We start from the raw sequence: 17,960 nt of genomic DNA, 5'->3' as shown, positions 1-17,960 counted from the left end.
CATGGAGGGATGATTCACCTAACAGCAAGGGTAGGCGTGTCCTGGGCAGAGCAGAAGCAAGAGGGGACTGCAGGGCTCACCATCCTAGGACACGCAAGGAGGGGCTCCTCACTGTGGACCGTCCAGTGATCACACAAGACGAACAGTCCTGAGCTGGAAGAACAGCTCCACAGGGTGGGAATGACCCTCGCTACATGGAACATGACTGGGAGGGCCTTTGGGAAGGACATTTGCCTCTGGCTTTCAAAATTTGTGCATTCAGCCCCAGGAATCCATCTCACTGTGGTCCTCTGGCCCACCTACTCCAACCGCCAACACTGCACAAGTACTTCCATTTTCAAAGTGGTCAGATGTCAATTAGGAAAAGACACCACAGTCCAGTGACTGGGGGTTGGTTAAATAAACACTGGACTTGTAGGTCATTAAAAATAATGAGGGAGATCTATGTACACTAACTCAAGGGATTATCCACATGTGTTGCATTAACAAGCGAAAAAGGTGTTTTTACTACTGCTTAATCATTTATAAGACATACTTCATTTGCAAGGAAAATACTTGTTCACCAAGTTGAAAGATGATTGGGTTTTTTTTTAGTATTTTAATATGAACCAGATCAAGGCAGGGAACTAACAAAAGGGAAAAAATTAAAATTTAACAATTCTTCCTAAAACCTGTGTCATTTTTTTGGTATGCTGGAGAAGGAAAGACTTTTAAATGGCAAGTTTTTATTCTTTTATGCTTTGGCTAATGATGATTAATTAAATACTTGGTAAAAGTAGAAGACAAAAATAAAAAGGGTAATTGCTATATAATAGTAATATCAATATCTCATTATAGTAATACCATATATAATATTAATACCCACTATAATATCTATATAATAACACCCTATGTAGTAATATGGCGCTAGTGGTAAAGAACCTGCCTGCCAACGCAAGAGTCATAAGAGGCTTGGATTCAATTCCTGGGGCAGGAAGATCCCCGGGAGGAGGGCATAGCAATCCACTCCAGTATTCTTGCCTGGAGAATCTCATGGACAGAGGAGCCTGGCAGGCTACAGTCCATATAGTAATATATAACCATTATAATAGATTCTTATGCAATATTAATACCATTATCCCAGTCCAAACTAGAACAAAATCGCATGTATATTTGTTGGTATAGTGGCAGTTATAGAAGTAGAAGAAATATGGTAGAAAGACATTTTTTCCCTTTTCCTGTATCTGCATCTTTAGAATATTTAAATAGAAGCAGGTAAATATACTGTGCCTTTGAACAAATATTATCCTCACACATAAACTAAAACAAACATCAAATTGGGAGAAATATTTGCAACTCCTATCACAAAGGGCTAATCTCCCCAATATTTAAATTGCCCTCAGAAACTGACATGACAAAGGTCAATAATTAAACAGAAAAGTTGAGCCAAGGACACAAATGTCTAGTTCAAAGAAAAAGAAACAGATATAATAATTAGCAGTATAGAAAGCTGCTGAAGTTCACTCATAGGAGAAATGCAAACAAAGCAATACTATTTTCTAACTATCCGTTTGGCGAAGATCTAGAAATGTGACAGCATATTCCACTGGCAAACTGGTGGAAAAGCAGGTGCTCTGTGACATGGTGGGTGGATGGGTGAACAGGAAGAGGCTGGGTGAAGGATGCTTTGCTGAGACCTGTCAGGTGGCTGTGATTGCATCCTGCGATTTCTCCCCTGAAAAGCAACTCTCTCGGCTACACCCTGCAGGTGTGAGAGGATGGATGTGAAAGGCTATTCACTGCAGCAGGACTAGCGGTCGCAAAAGGCAGGGAAGAACACTGTTTGTCTCATGGGACGAACAGTGCACACGTGATGTTCCTCTGAACGGTGGGACACTGTGAACACACTCTACTGTATTCGGACATGCGAAGCTCTCCAGGTTATAATGTTAGATGAAGAGAGTAAGGTCAGAATAATGAGCAGCGAACGCTAACCTTCCTCCACATCATTTTTAAACTATTTGGCTAGGTTACATACTTAAAATATTACACTAAAAAATAAAGAACGATTTAAACAATCATTTAAACACTGTGCTCCCCAGTGGCTCAGTGGTAAAGAGTCCGCCTGCAATGCAGGAGACACAGGAGGTTCCATCCCTGGGTTGGGAAGATCTCCTGAAGGAGGGCATGGCAAACCACTCCAGTATTCTTGCTTGGAAAATCCTCACGGACAGAGGAGCCTGGTTGGTTACAGTCCAACACATCACAAAAATCCGGACGTAACTGAGCACAAGCACACAAGTGGATGGAGGTGAAATGTGAGTTGGTTTTGCTTGTCGAGGGCAGAGTGACAATAAAACAACATGCCCTCTTCTCACAACCTCTTCTGTCCCAAACCCTGATGCTGCTTCGGGCTCTGCAGGCCAGGCTGGAAAGTCCCTCAAGTCTCACATTTTTCTCCCTGCTTTATCCCTTGGCCATGTTAGGCACAGTGACAAAGAAACAATCCCAGACCGAAGGGCCTGCACTGTGACCCGGGACACTCAGCTGCATCGTCCCTGCTGGAAATTAGCCGGATCTGCTGGGGTCACAGGCTGCTTGGTTCTGCAGGGAGGCCCATACTGCATCCGCAAATCTGCCACCAAGAACCACACGGCATCTGACTGAACGAAGGACAACAACCTCCCGGGTGTTTCCGCCCTGACTCCTGGAGTCCCGCGGGGCCGGCGGCAGAGGCGCAGAACCCGACTCACCAGGAATGTGGCTGCCCATGTATTTGATGTGCATCTCATGGAGGCCGACCTCTGTGGGAGCGTATCTGACAGTGACTGTGCCGTCCTTGTTGTCCACAATCTCGGGCGTGGCCGTCTTCCCGGAAGGCATGTGGACCTCTCCTGTTGGAGCACACGAGACAGGGCGGTGACCCCACCAAAGACTGTCTCCCGAGGAGCCAAGCACAGAGGCACAGGTGACCTTCACAACAAACGTTCTCAGACCCAAGGACACTCACTGTTGTAAAACAGCAAGCTCCATAACAGGAAGCAGAGACATACCTGCCTTCATTCTGTTCTCTTGTTTCCACAAAATGCAGCAGGAGACTCACAAGCAAAGGGTCTTTTGAACTGACAGCCATTAGAAGCTTAAACAGGACTTGAGAAGACCACGAGACCAATCAGATCAGTTAAGCATCAAGTCAGAGAGAAACAGGCATTGAAAGAAGGCAAGGAGAAGTAACTCTTACACAACAGACCTCAGGGACAATGTCACATCTGGAAGAGTGGAAGAGTAAGAAAAGGCAGGAAAAGGCGGGGGAAGAGGACTCTGACAATCAAGAGAGATATCAACACAGTGGCTCTTCCCCTATAGACAATTTCTGGTCCTTTCTTCAGCATGCAAGTTATGAATGAAACCGCTCTTCAGAAACACACATAAATACGCAGAACATTCTGTGATCTCAGGGGCTCATGGACTGACTCCCTATAGCCAGGGATGCTGGGTTCTGAACCCCAGGTCTGGGGAACAGGTGGAACCAGCCCCTGGGCACCATATGGATAGCTAGTGAGATCCAGTGAGGACAAGAGGGCTTTCCCAATAGCGCTTACCAGTGATTTCTCCTTTCCTGACTGCAAATGGAATGACCAAGTCGAAAGGCTTAAATCCCAGGCCGTTCATGTTGCTCACTGGGACATAGGCCTCTTCTGTTACCTAGAAACAGGAAGCAGCGGTCACTGGGTAAAGTGGACAACACTTCCCCAGTGTGGGCTGGAGAAGCTGCAGGGGGCAGGTCAGAGCAACTGGGAATTTTGCAAGCTCGTCCAGCCAGGACTCAAGGGTATGGCTGCCCATGCACTGTGGGCTTTGTCTAACTGGCTCTGGGGCCAGAGTGGACAGCAACTGAGGGATTGGAGGAGTCATGCTGACTGATGCTAAAATTTCCTAGGCTGTTTGCTTGTGAAATTCCCAGCAGTGCCCACGGGGAAAGTGGAAAAGTGAGAGACAGCAATGTCTGTGAGTCCCAAGAGGTTCCACCTGGAAAGGTTTAGTTGCTGGTGGCCTGGAAAAGAAGGTGCGTTTTAAGTGGCAGAAAGGAGCAGCAGTGGCTTTCTCCCTGAACAGAAACCAGATGTGCAAGTGGCGGCTTTGAGAGTCAGCAGGAGGGCTGAGAACAGCTGTCCGTCTTTCTCTTTAAATGTGGAGACCAACTACACCGAGCGTGATCACAGACATGGTGGCGGGCGATTCGTGGAGCGCAGACGATGACACGGGTGGGTCTCATTAGAGAGAAAGCGGGGGGTCATGGTGATGGGCTGATCAGTGGGGACAAACCAATGACCAGGACACCCAGAGGGCTTAAGCAGTCCCCCAAAAGCAGGCTGTAGCTTTTCTAAAATGAAGGGTGAGTAAACACAGACGTGAAAAAGGGAAAACGTAAAAACAAAAACCAAAAGTGTACCCAGGGCCTGAATCCAGGGGGACATGCATTTACCGGTACCTCCTTCACAGCTGCGACTTCCCCATCTGTGGCCTGGTCAGTGGCAAATGCAAATTAGTTGGGAATCACACTGGAGGGACATCACTACTCAGTAGATTCTACCACCCAAGGTCTCCCCCCAACACCCATCTCTCCTGCCCAGCAGGGAGCCACTCACTGCAGCGGGAGCCCATATTCTTCCCTCCCTTTGTGGACAGCCAGCTGGCCTCCTCTCTTCAAATGTCATATAAACCTGCCCCCTGGACCCGTGACCCCGCTTCTAGGAAGCAGAACTACAGAAATACTAGCAGGAGAGTCCATAGGTATGTGATGTATGCAAGGGATTTTACTGGTGCTATTCATTGCTGGGAGAGGCTGAAACAACCCTCATGTCCATCTGAAAGGGAGCTGGTTAAGGAAACTATGTGAGTGTGCCCAGTGGACCCCAGTGTAGCCACTCTGAAGAGGTGACCAAGTCTGATCAATTAATATAGAAGGGCATTTATAGCACATTGAGTGAAGGAAGCAAGACACAAAGCAATGTGCACGGTGTAACCTGATGTGTTGTTTTTAATATTTTGCCATTTTATTTTTAAAAATTATTTATTTGGCCATGCAGCATGTGGGATCTTATTAGTACCTTGGCCAGATTTCAAACCCATAGCCCCTGCATTGGAAGCTCAGCATCTTAACTACTGGATCATCAGGGAAGGCCCTGATGTAGTCTTGTTGTTATTGTTAATTTGGCCATGCCACATGGCATGTGGGATCTTAGTTCCCTGACCAGGGGTTGAACCTGTGGCCCCTGCATCGGAAGGATGAAATCTTAACCTCTGGACCACCAGGAAAGTCCCAAAACTGATACGCTTCTTGTACAAGTTAAAAAACAAACCTAACACTGGCCACCCCTGCAGCATGAGATTGGGAAAGGGGTCTCTTATTACTTGGTATGTGTTGATACCTCCCTGGTGGTCCAGTGGTTAAGACTCTATGCTTCCACCGCATGGGGCACAGTTTCCATCTCTGGTCAGGGAACGAAGACCACATGCCACACGGTATCATAGATAAAAATACAAGAACTAGAAATCCTCCCCTATGGAGGAAAACTGTGCCCATGTTTGGTCTTTCCTGTGAATTCTGGCATGTCAGAAAGGTGCTTCACTTACGAAGGCAGCTTGGTAAACTTCAACATTTGAAACAGCCCTATTCCCCAATTTCCAGACTGTCTCAGACTGGGGGCGAGTCCAGGACACCTCAGCCAGTAAGATCTTTCAATGGCTATGCTATAGCCTTTGATCAATGACTCCTCAATAGCAACAGGCAGAGAAGCTGCAAAACCCATGCCTTGCTGTGAGCACCTGTGTGATGTATTTAAATGAACCAGCCTGCTGGGGCTCCCGCACACATTGGCTACAAAGGAAGTACTGGATGTTCCTGTCTCTTTGGCCCCAGGCCTGTAGGGGAAGGCAGGAAAACTACCCACAAGAGGCCAATTAACAAAAAGTCACCCCATCCAGGAAAGGCTGGAGCAAGTTCAAAGAATGAAGACCTAAATCGTGTGCCCTGAGTGTCACCCGCTTCTGCCTTTGGCAGTCGTTGGGGGAGGGGGGAGCATTTACACAAAGTAGTCTTGCTTTGTATGCATCCCAGGGCTGAAGGGACATTCATTCCTAAAGAGTTTGGCGGGCCCTACTTCAGGTTTCTGACTCTTCTGCTAGAACGGTCCTTGGTGTTCTCTTCCAGATTTTCTCATTCCCACCCTCTAAATGTGGTCTCTTTTCCCCAGCTCATTACTCCAGTAGGATGGCAACCTCTGCCCAATCTACTGCTACTGCTAAGTCGCTTCAGTTGTGTCCGACTCTGTGCGACCCCATAGACAGCAGCCCACCAGGCTCCCCCATCCCTGGGATTCTCCAGGCAAGAACACTGGAGTGGGTTGCCATTTCCTTCTCCAATGCATGAAAGTGAAAAGTGAAAGTGAAGTTGCTCAGTCGTGTCTGACTAGTAGCGACCCTGTGGACTGCAGCCCACCAGGCTCCTCTGTCCATGGGATTTTCCAGGCAAGAGTACTGGAGTGGGGTGCCATTGCCTTCTCCGCTGCCCAATCTAACCAACCAGAAAAGACTCCTGTGGGCTGAAACAGATCCTTAAAGCTACAACTGGGACTTCTCTGTAAATTAGGACATAAACTCTCTAGCTGCATCTCTTTCTCTCCTGAAGGAGAAAAACACTCCCAAGTCAACAGTGTCAAAGGCTGACAAGAATCTCTATCCTCGAGACATAAAAGGGCTCCAGGTCTCGGGCACAGTGTTTACAGATAAGCAGACATCTATGGAAAAGAATAAAGGCACAGCTGTTTATAGAGTGGGAGACAGACGTGACCTTCTGCTGCAATGGTCTTCACGCCCTTCTCTGTTGCTGTGTAAAGTCAAATCATTAGAAGGAGCTTTGCAGGCCATGCATGCATAGGGCCAGGCCACCGAGGTCTGTGAACTTTGTGGTCTGCTCCCGTCACATCAAAGGACGTCAGTGAGGACAGTGTGCAGCGACAGTGCCGAGCGGGCAGTCTGAGCTCAGCAGACTTCACTCTGATGCCTGCTCCTATGTGGCATTTGTAACAGGGCCAACAATGCTTAGTTTTAGGGGTGAAATGAAGGACTGCTCCTAAGGTTTCTAACCCCCTTTCCTGGAGTAAGAACCTAAGTAATCAAAGGAAGATCTAAATGTCACTCATACTTGAAAATTAAAGGGTCTAGCCATTCTCTGGCCCAGAGGATTTGCATAATGCCTTCCTTTTATTGCAGATGTTCCTAGCTTCAAAAGACAAGCTATTTCCCTCTCATCATCAAAGTTCTGAATCTTTCCAAAACACAACTGGAGGTACTTTGAGTCCTTGGACATGAGAGACAAGTCTCTAACATCAAGAGCATGGGAGCCTCTCTCCTCCAGGGGAGCAGGGAGGAGGAAGGACCAGCAAAAGGAAAAACTGTAATGTTTTACTTATGGACATTTTTTGGGTCAAAGTGTAATTTTTCTGAACTGGGCTTAGGCCACGACATGGCCTAAGACCCAGTAGCATGATGGATACTTTGATTGCCAATATGATTCCTTAAAACCACTTAGAGACAAAGTGTCCCTGGGTCTCTAGGGATTATTGCAAGGTCCTGATTGCTTAAGGAGATTTAAAAAAAAAGAAAAAGAAAAAAACAACACAAAACAAAACTGGCCCAGGAAGTCTCAGTCGGGGTTTAACAATCAGCAGCTGTTCCCGTCTGTGCTAACAACCGCACGCTCTAGAGAAGGGAGTTTCCTTACCATGACAGTGAAGGGACTGTTGGGAATATCGACGCCACCAAAGCGCACGTAGATGACATAGGTGCCCGGCTTGGCAGCTGTGTAGAAGATGTCATAGGTGCCATCCTCATTCTCAATGACATCAGCCTCAGCCTCAGTGCCATCTGGGGTTAAAACTGTGCAGGTCACTTTGCCCTTCCCGGCGGTCTTGGCATCAACCACAAAGCCCACTTCCTCGCCGGTTTTCACAGTAGAGGCGATTCCAGGCCCTGGAGAAAAGTTTAAGAGGAAAGTATGGGAGCTTAAACCACAGACATCTGCCCTAGAGGCCCGAGAACAAACTGCACACCTTTGTTCTATCTGTGAAGGAATGTCAGACCCTCAGCTGCTGCTGTGCAGAGGGATGGCCCAGAAGTGCCCCAGGGAAGATGCTTCTCCAGGGAGCATTCTATCCATCACTTATTAACTAAATAAGGAGCATCTGTGAGTTCTGAGTGACAGCCATATGTTAAACCTGCTTTGCTGGCATTCCAGGGTATGGGGATAAAGGTTGACTTTCATTTGCAAACACACACTGGGCATTTAAGTGCCAGATACATACAAAGGGGAGCACACCACAGTCTCAGCTCTCAAGATGCTCAAAATCTAACTGGGCAGATGGAGGCAGGCTGGACACTAAGAATGACAGTTCAGTCTGCAGTGGAAACACCGAGGGAGGACTAAGTCACACAAAAAAATAATAATGATAATAACCAGGGATTCCCTAGCAGTCCAGTGGTTAGGGTTCCTCACGTTCACTGCCCGGGACGTGGGTTCCACCCCTGTTTGGGGAACTAAGACCCCAAGAGCGGCATGGTGCAACAACAAAAAGCAGTCAATGGTTGTTCTGCAGAGAAGCCTCCTAGGTGAAAGTTTAAAGATATATCCCAGGGTTGCCCCATTGACAGAGGCATTCCTGAGAAAGGGGAATTCTGAAGGATGGGCACTCTAGGCTAAGGAAGACTCACTACCTTCGCCTCCAAATGATGACCAGTGTCTCCCTCCCCTCATCTATGGCACCCCTTTACTGATGACCAACAGATCAGGGAGTGCAAGAAGCACGCTGGAAAAAGAAGCCAAAGTGTGGAAGCAACAGGGAGTGATAAGAACATGCTGGGACAGTGAGCAGTAGAGGGAAGATGACAGTCTGGCCCTGAATGACAGACTAAGAGGAGGGGCCAAATGAGACCCCAGGCTGAGCAGTCTCCTGCCTCAGCTGGGGGAGGCAGAAGAGCCTGGAAAGCCAGGAAGTCCCTACCTCTTGGGAAGATCAAACAAGGCAATCCTAAGGGAAATCAATCCTGAATATTCATTGGAAGGACTGATGCTAAAGTTGAAGCTCCAATACTTTGGCCACCTGATGCGAAGGGCCAACTCAATGGAAAAGACCCTGATGCTGGGAAAGACTGAGGGAAAGAGAAGGGGGTGACAGAGGATGAGACGGTTGGATGGCATCACCGACTCAATGGACATGAATCTGGGCAAACTCCAGGAGATAGTGAAGGACAGAGAAGCCTGGCGTCTGCAGTCCATGGGGTCGCAAAGAGTCGGACACAACTTAGTGACGAAACAACAACAGGTTACCAAAACGCAATCCAGCTGTCCCTGGAACAGCATTGACCTAACAGGGGGCATACTGGCCAGTGTTAGAGAATTTCTCAATTTTGTGGTGGGTGCTGAGCCAATATGAACAATTTATAACCTTGCCAAAGGTTTGGCTTTTACAACCTAAAAGCCAAAAGCATTTCTCCATTCAGAATAAGATGAGAGAAACAGGAAACATCCAGGGTGGACCTCTGTTAAAGTTTTATTTAAAGAGAAGCAAATCTGTTTCTTTTCAGAGAAAGGATTCATGGTTTGAAATCTGCTTGAAGCAGCATCAGAGTTGCCCATGATATTCAAATGGTTGTGTCTTAGAAATGGAAGGAACTATGATACTCAAATATTCCTAGAAAATTCCCAAGACACTCAAACGTAAGTCCTGAGTATTGAGGAAAAACCTAGGTCCTCTAATGGGTTTCTCTAGTGCTGGCCTGAAATGCTCTTGAGTAAATCTCTAAAACTAAACCATCTACTCATGAAAGGCATACATTTGATGTTTTTATTGGAGCTGCCATGACAGTTGAAATCTCAATAAATCACCCACTTCGAAAGTAATTATGATAGTTTCCACATGCCAGGCACTGTCCTAACCACTTCTCAAGAATGACCTCACCTGATCTCTCTGTAATAGCCCTATGAAAGTCTCTGATCCTTGGAAGAACTTCGTGAACTTAAATGTTTTCCAGAAAGGCCTTCCGTCTAAGTCTGACTGAGGCTGAGAATAGCTGAGCATCTTGCCCTGATCACACAAGGATGAGATGGCATGCGCTGGCTTTGTGATGTCAAAGTCCTTGAGCTGCACTCACCTGTGGCCAGGCACTTGCTGGCATCACCCGTCTGTGTGGCCCGGATGCGGTAGGGAGACAATGGGATGTCATCCCCGCCGTAGGTGACCCCAATCATATACCGTCCAGTCTTGTCTGGGATGTAAGTGACGGCATAGGTGCCATCTTTATTATCGTGGACAATGGCTCTTTTGGGTTTCCCCTCTTGGTCCTGTGGATCACAGAGAAATGCTATTTAGGATGTTGTCATCTAACTATTCAAGAAAAACCTTGACACATTTTGCTCATTAATTAATGTGGGGAAAGAATTTCTGGTTTAATACATTTTGGCAGTGGTGGGAAGCAGAGGGTCACAGATCTCTTTAACACTGTGATGGACATGGCTAATTTTAGTGACTTTTCTGTCAAAGGAACAAATAGTTTCTATCTCCAAATCCACTGAAATGTAGGGAGACAAGGGGGCAGAGGCTCCTGAGTGCACACCATCACCTTCACGCCCCCTTCTCTCTTTACTAACAGGACCCTAATTCTTAGCTAGGTGTGCTGTTCCCAGAACATGAGATGCCACTTCCTAGTATCCTTGGCCACTAGGTACAGCCATGACTTGTGACAAACTTCCAGCACACAAGAAGAGGGTGGAAGTCTTAGGAGGGACTTTTAATTGGGCTGCTTAAGAGAGCTGATTGAGTCGGAAGGTCCCTTCTGCCTCTCTTCCTCCTTCTTGCTTGCCAAGTGGGTTGGATGGCCAGCACACCAGCAGCCTCAAGGTTCATGAGGAGAACTCAGGGACAGAAGCCACACGCTAGAACAGAGGAGCGGAGAGGTGGAGCCTACTTCTTCCCTAAGTCACACAGCACCCAGGGACTTTACCTGGCCTCCAAACCCCTCTAACTAGAGAGAACTATGAATGTGTTTAGCCACTTTGATTTAGGGGTTTACTGTGATATACAGCAGAACTTAGTCCTAACTAAGAGTAATTTTAAACATTCAAAAATTTAAAATGTAGGAGCAGTTATAATAGGGAGCAAAATACATGAGATTCACCAAAAAGTGGTACCTGGAGTTAAACCCTTAGATTTCTCAGGCGAGCATGTTTGTTCCCCTGCACAATTACTGACTCTCCAGTGGGGAAATCTGACATTTTCATGAGATCAGGAATTGGTTGTTAAAATCTGATTCTTATCCCTAACTGGGAAATGAGATCTTACTAATGCAGTCTGGCTCCAGAAAAATAACTCAAAATTACCGTTATCTGCACAGCAAGCAGGCCTTCCCCAGCATCTCTGGCATCGATGGCAAACTCCACAGGCAGACTGGCAGGCACACCGTAGGTACTGAGGCCAGGGCCGCTGGCGGTCACTTTGCTGGCATCGTATGTGGGAAGGACCTTGACCTTAAAGGGACTTGACAGACATATGCACATCCCAAGTCAGTACGGATACACTTCAGTCCAGCTTAATCTGACCTCTCTCAAACAAAGAGAGTAGGATCGAGTGGGGGCATTTCTACAGCATTTAGGACTCAAGAGCCTTAAATCCAGAGAAATTTACAACCATCTAACCATCATATAGCAAATCAGCTTTCCCTTACTGAATTCCATGGGATACCAACTGATATCCATAACAGTTTAGGAAACATGGGGTTTTCCCAAAAATATACAACCCGCTTTTGTTTTCCTAACACAATGGTCACCAAAATGGAAAGAAAAGATATTAAAACTGATGCTTTCATTATTATCCCATCCTCTTATATTCTATATTTTAGTGTGTTTTAGATTATTCAAAACCTATTAATCAAGTATTAATAATACTACAAATGTAACTTATGATTTATACATTTCCATGGAGCTAGAGCTTTATGTAAAATATGCATATTAGGAGTATAGATGAAACTTCAAATTTTAAGTATGCTAAAACAAATTCTTGGTAGACTGTTCTGAGAGATGAAGAGCTTATATAACATTCTTTGTATTAATATGAACAATATCTCTTGAGAATGCTACTGTCAACCAAATTCTCAATTAGTAAAAAAGTTAAAAAATCTTTGCCCCGATTAGAAAACAAGTTGCACAGTCACCAGAAAGCAGACATTGATGAACTAATGCACTTCTTAATTTCAGCTCATCTTTACGTTAAAGGTGGCTGAAAGGAACAAATGTAAGGGGGCACCAAGAGAGAAGGAGACACAAACACCGTGGCTAATGTATTTTAACACTTGTGTAGGGCATGCAGGTTTTTAGCAATGCTGACTGGATGGATGGATTGATGGATGGATACTTGGATAGATGGATGGATGGATGGATAGATGGATGCATGAATATAAGGATGGGTAGATGGATACATGGATAGATACACAGATGGATACATGGATGGGTGGATGATGGATGGATAGATAGATGGATACATGGATAGATGAATGGATAGAAGGATAGCTAGATGGATAGATACATAGGTAGATGAATACATGGATAGGCCACCAGAGCAGAGCTAATCATGAGACAGGAGGTTTTGAGATGGACTTGGACCCCTTCTCTAAGGGTCAGGAGCTTACCTACGCGGGATCTCTTCATCCGCGTATTTAACAGACACCATGTAAGGGCCCTCCTGGGATGGGGTGTAGGTCACTGTGTGTGTGCCATCACCATTGTCCACCACGTTCACTGGTTCCACCAGGCCTAAAAACAGACAAGAGGGCTGTTGGAACTGTCTGGTCTGCCCTTCACTCTACCCTGGGCTGAGTTCAAAAACTATTACATTCATCCCTGAGAGCTATGGGTTTCCACCGATGAGTAACACACAGGCAAGCAGGCCATAATCAGAGGTCTAAGAAATCACAGGAGACAGGATGGCCAATTCATGGTTGCACAAATGCAACCATGAACCTAAGAGACACCTTTAGCTTTTTGTTGGCTCAAGTACACTCAGTCAGACCGAGAGTATAATTAAGGAGACTGCCTGCACTTGTTGCTGGGGGGTGCATGCTGCAGACATGCTATCCTTTCAAGCTGGCTAGGCATGCTCGGGATGTGGCAGTTTCAGTCTACAGCCGAAAGAAGGCCAAAGAATCCAGAACTCCGAACCGCAAAAGGTAACCAATGGGCCGGCTAGTCAAGACTTGTACCCACCTTTGAGCAAAAACCACTATGGCGCCAGCATGTTGGGTGCAGCATGCAGGGCAAGTGAGAATTCATTAAATCATAGTCAAGGCATGCATTAGGTTGATAGATTCTAGATCCCAGTTCTAATCAAGAGTCTCAAGAAATGGTCAACTGAAGGGGAGCCTAATCAAAGCATGCCATACTCATGAAGCAGATGAGGCAGGCCCAAGGGCAGTTTCAGAGGCAAGGCCAGCAAGAGGCATTCAGGTTCCATACATCAGAGCAGCAGCCAGCGGGAAAATGCAAACCTGTCTCCATAAAGTCACCCTTCCGGTCACGTTTAAAGAACCCTGAAATGGCTTGCAAGGGGCTGCGCCTTGACCAGGGAATCCTCTGATCAGCTAAAATTAAAAGGCTGTTATTTCAGTGTCCTCTGTAATAAAGGTAGATGTCTAAATAAAGCTTTTCCCTCTTTTTTTCCTCCTCTTCCTCACTCTCTTTCTCTCTCACACACAACCCACCCCCAACACACACACGCATATACAGAGGTCTTGAAGCTCAGCAAGTCGGTGGAATCAAATTCCAGCCCTATGACTTCATTTCCCCAAAACCACTTCTGCACTGAGCTTCAAAGGGCATAACTTCGTGCTGAACCCCATTAAGGAGAAAGTTCCTCTTCAAAGTAGGAAGCCCTTATTCACCACTTCTGTGAAGCCAAGAACACATCATTGAGGGAAAATCCAGATAACTCAAGAGATGAGGCAGAGAACAGCATATATGTTTATATGCTGGGAGAGGAAGTGCGATCACCTACCAAAAAAGGTAAATTTCAACACACATCTGCATTTGTCCCCAAAGGGCCTACTCGCCACACCCAACCCAAATTGCTTTCCAGGCTGCAAGAGGGCAGGTCAAACTGCCAAGGAAGCCCATTCCCCAAGAGACCCCTCTCTTGGGAGCTGGGACAATGACAAGACGGTGTGCCATGTGGGCTAAGTATTGGTCCTTTCCAGAAATCTGGAGTGTGATCCTACATGAGCACCAAGGCAACCTGAAGAAAGTCCCACAAATCCTACTTACGCAGTTCTGATAATTTCATATGGGAGAGCCCAAATAGTGCTTGCTTCACACATCACTACTTCAGAAAAAATATACACATAAAAATTTAAAAAGACATTTAGGGTTACATTATTAAATGAGGGGAAAGATAGGCTATTAGAAAAATAACAGGCCTGCCTACTTTTTAAACACGAACTTCCACTGTTTAGCCAGCACACAGAGCAATAGAGTAACTTAAGAAATTTAAGTTCATGATGAAACTCATAAGTGAACAGCCTGCTCTGGATCAGGCTGCCCCTGTCCTGGGCAGGAGAGCACTGGCAGGAAGGAAGGGTGTATACCTACCTCGTGGACCCATGACCCTCACTTCCAGAGGGGCCAGGCCAGCCTTGCTGCTGTCCACTGTGAAGGACTGCAAGACGCGAGCTCGGACACCGGAGCCCAGCCCAGGGCCAACGATCTTGACCTTGCTGGGGTCCACAACATCCTTCACAGGAACCCTGAAGGGGCTGCCTAGAAAAGAGGTCACAGGATTCTAAGTACAACCCCCTTAGTGACTGGAGAGCTTGTGTGCACCCAGAACTGCCCTGTTCCCCACTTAGGCTCTCCCTGTATCAGCTCCTTCTGCCTTGCTGTGTGCATCCATGTGCACCTACTATGTGCAGGCATGGTGCCAGGTGCTAGGCCCATAGTACTGAACAGCACTCTAAGACTTAGGTAAACAAGTCACTATACCATCATATGTAACACAGACTGGGGCTGTGTACAAGGTATCAGTAGACTCTGAAGGTAATGAATCCAGACTTGTGCCACAACTAAGGTCAGCTCAGTTCAGTTGCTCTGGCGCAGCCAAGTAAGAAAAATAATTTTTTTATTTAAGAAAAAAAAAGACTATTGAAATTTGCAAAAGGCAGGGAGGTTGAGATTTGAGCAAAACACTAACTACAGAAATAAGAGCTGGGCCAGAACCCTTTAGGGATTCCTCTATCAAGGAAGACCAAGAAAGACCTCCCCAGAGGTCAGCCAGAGACAGGAACCGCAGTGTCCCCAGGACCACACCTCAGGCTGTCAAGTCCATCACCAAGGAGCAACATTCACCTCTTACAGGAGACCTCAGGCTCCCCGTGATGCCTGGCAAAGTTAATGACGTTCACTGCCATGTAAGTTGAGGTTTCTCTGCTTTGCACCATACAACATTCGTACTTTATAGAATCAAGGGTGGTAAATAACAAAGACCATACAAAAAACCAAGAACCAAGGCTCTGGCTCCCCCCCCCCACCCCCCCCCCCCCGATAATAGCCAGGCTTCAATGGCATCTGGTTTTTTGGCTAAATGAAGTAAAACAGTTGACTCTGGCAAAGACAAGCACCATGCTCCATGCTGGGAACAAAAAGGAGTTTTATTTTAAATACAGCTGAGGAATTCAATGCAATGGCAATGAACAAACTTTAAAGCCAATCACCCAGTTAGCCTCCCATGGACGTGGTCTGAACTTAGCAGGAGAGTAGCCAAGATCCAACAAGGTAACTTAAGATCTAGAGTGGTAGATACCAAGCAATCTATGCCACTCTCCTGCTCTGTGATCCAGGCAGACATGACCAATCAATTACAACAGCCTTTCTTCCTGATGCACTCATTCTAGTCAATCTGGTGGTTGAAACAGTCACCACCAACAGACCACAGCTGGCCCATTAGAGGAAACCAATATGCCACTCTGGGTAAGACAGATACCTTGTTTGTGTCACACCAGGAAAAACCATGCTAATACTTAACCAACCAGAATTCCTATGAAAATAAATTAGAACCAGGGTGTTGAACGTTTCATGGCAGAAACTCTGCATTCTCTTCACTCTGAAGCCTGACACTAAGACAACCAACCAATGCCTTATTGAATGATTCTGTCTGGGAAAAATCTGGGGTCTAGAAGTTGGCATTTGGTTCTGGGAGGCAATAGAGCCTGGAAAATGTAAATTGAAAAAAAAAAGAGGCACCATCTACATTCAATGAGAAAATTCCGATCGGGACTCTTGCTGTCATTATGCTCCAACTTGGCCATTTAAATCTAGCTCGTGAGTCAGCCACAGGGGCCCAACCTCTGATCTGATTCTGCAAGGGGAATTCCAAAGCTGAAGGCACCCAGAAGACCTTCTCAGTAAAGTCAAAATAGTTTTGCTGCTATCAAAACCAGGAGATGCTCATCCCAACTGCTGTCTCCTGGTAGGAGTCACCAGGTCATACCCTTGGTGACAGCCATCCACCCATTCTCAAAGCTCTACTCTCCCATCCCAAGAACTGCACACTTGCAAAGCTCCAAAAGGTCCCCTTGGCTCTGTATTGTCTCGAGCCCGGCTCTCTTTGTAAACACTAGACAAGAAGCTCACAAACGGCAGGAGCTTTGTCTTGTCCGTGGCTGAATTCCCCTTGGCAAGTGATTATAGAAATTAAAAACTCTATATTGAAAGAGCTGTAAGGACAAGTTTGAGGAGAAACGTCATTTTAAATGAATTAAGGCTTCAACGATGGCATCACCGACTCGATGGACATGAGTTTGAGCAAGCTCTGGGGTTGGTGATGGATAGGGAAGCTTGGCATGCTTCAGTCCCTAGGGTTTTGCAGAGTCAGGCACAGCTGAGCGACTGCACTGAATTGAAGGCTTCAACAAACACCTGAGTAGAACGAATTTGAGTTGAATGTCAATACTTCCCAATCAGTATGCAAAAGGAGGAGTGATTATGGGTGTGTGTGCATGTTTGCATATGATAACCAGCAAGCAGTCTGGGGACATTCCACCTTCCTGGAAGCCATTCCAGAAATCCAAATGGAGAGCCCTCACCCTGCCCCCTTCCTTGCAGTCTCATCCTGGCTTATGGCCTTCAGAACAAATCACTCACCCAAGGTTTCTCCTGCTCTGACCACACCTGAGACAAGGTGTGCTAGGTCGCTCAGTAGTGTCCAACTCTTTGAGACACTACGGATGGTAGCCCACCAGGTTCCTCTGTCTGTGGGGTTCTCCAGGCAAGAATACTGGAGTAGGTTGCCATGCCCTCTTCCACAGGATCTTCCCAGCCCAGGGACTGAACCTTCATCTCTAATTTCTCCTGCATTGACAGGTGGGTTCTTTACCCCTAGAGCCACCTGAGGTAAGCTGACTAAGAGCAACCCTGGAGTCCATGTCTTGTATCCACACCATACACACTCATCTAACCCTTCTGGCTGGGTGCTGGGTGGCAACCACTTCACTGAATAAACAGAACTAGAATCTATGAAGATTCCTTGGCCGGAGCATGGAAGTTAGAGAGCTCTTCACTATATAAGTCATTTTTTAAAATGTCTCAATCATTTATAGCAGTGTTTCTCAGCTACAGGTGATGCTGTCCCCTTGCATGTTTATGACATCTGGAGACATTTTTGGTGGTCACAATATGAAATACAGAAATACCATGTAATGAACAGGAAATTATTAAATTATTCCTATTTTTCACAGTAAGTGTCCATATTTCATCATTAAATAGAAATTTATGTATAAAAATTTGAGTTTGTGTGTCTTTATCAGCTACCAGGACTGTCAACGGAAGAAAGAAAACAAGATGTGTATAAGATGAGTAAGAACTAACCACAAAATAAAATGAAAAT

At 46.2% G+C, this 17,960-nt stretch overlaps 1 protein-coding gene across 2 annotated transcripts in view; it reads right to left on the bottom strand.

Moving 5' to 3' along the window:
• The window catches only part of FLNB (filamin B), a 138,973-nt gene that overhangs the window by 23,371 nt on the left and 97,642 nt on the right, over window positions 1-17,960 (bottom strand). The window contains exons 25-32 of one of the 2 annotated variants that reach the window (XM_052647481.1): window positions 14,672-14,839; window positions 12,721-12,844; window positions 11,417-11,573; window positions 10,192-10,381; window positions 7,766-8,013; window positions 4,433-4,504; window positions 3,582-3,684; window positions 2,733-2,873 (exon numbers count right to left, since the gene is read on the bottom strand). In XM_052647481.1, the coding sequence (XP_052503441.1) occupies window positions 2,733-2,873; window positions 3,582-3,684; window positions 4,433-4,504; window positions 7,766-8,013; window positions 10,192-10,381; window positions 11,417-11,573; window positions 12,721-12,844; window positions 14,672-14,839 (1,203 nt within the window). The remainder of the gene's footprint in view (window positions 1-2,732; window positions 2,874-3,581; window positions 3,685-4,432; window positions 4,505-7,765; window positions 8,014-10,191; window positions 10,382-11,416; window positions 11,574-12,720; window positions 12,845-14,671; window positions 14,840-17,960) is intronic. The other variant, XM_052647489.1, reaches the window with a different exon arrangement.

Source organism: Budorcas taxicolor, chromosome 1 (genome assembly GCF_023091745.1).
Source record: "Budorcas taxicolor isolate Tak-1 chromosome 1, Takin1.1, whole genome shotgun sequence".
NCBI classification, from domain to species: domain Eukaryota; kingdom Metazoa; phylum Chordata; class Mammalia; order Artiodactyla; family Bovidae; genus Budorcas; species Budorcas taxicolor.
The sequence above is the reverse complement of the archived record's forward strand: the minus strand, read 5'-3'. Positions and strand labels throughout refer to the sequence as shown.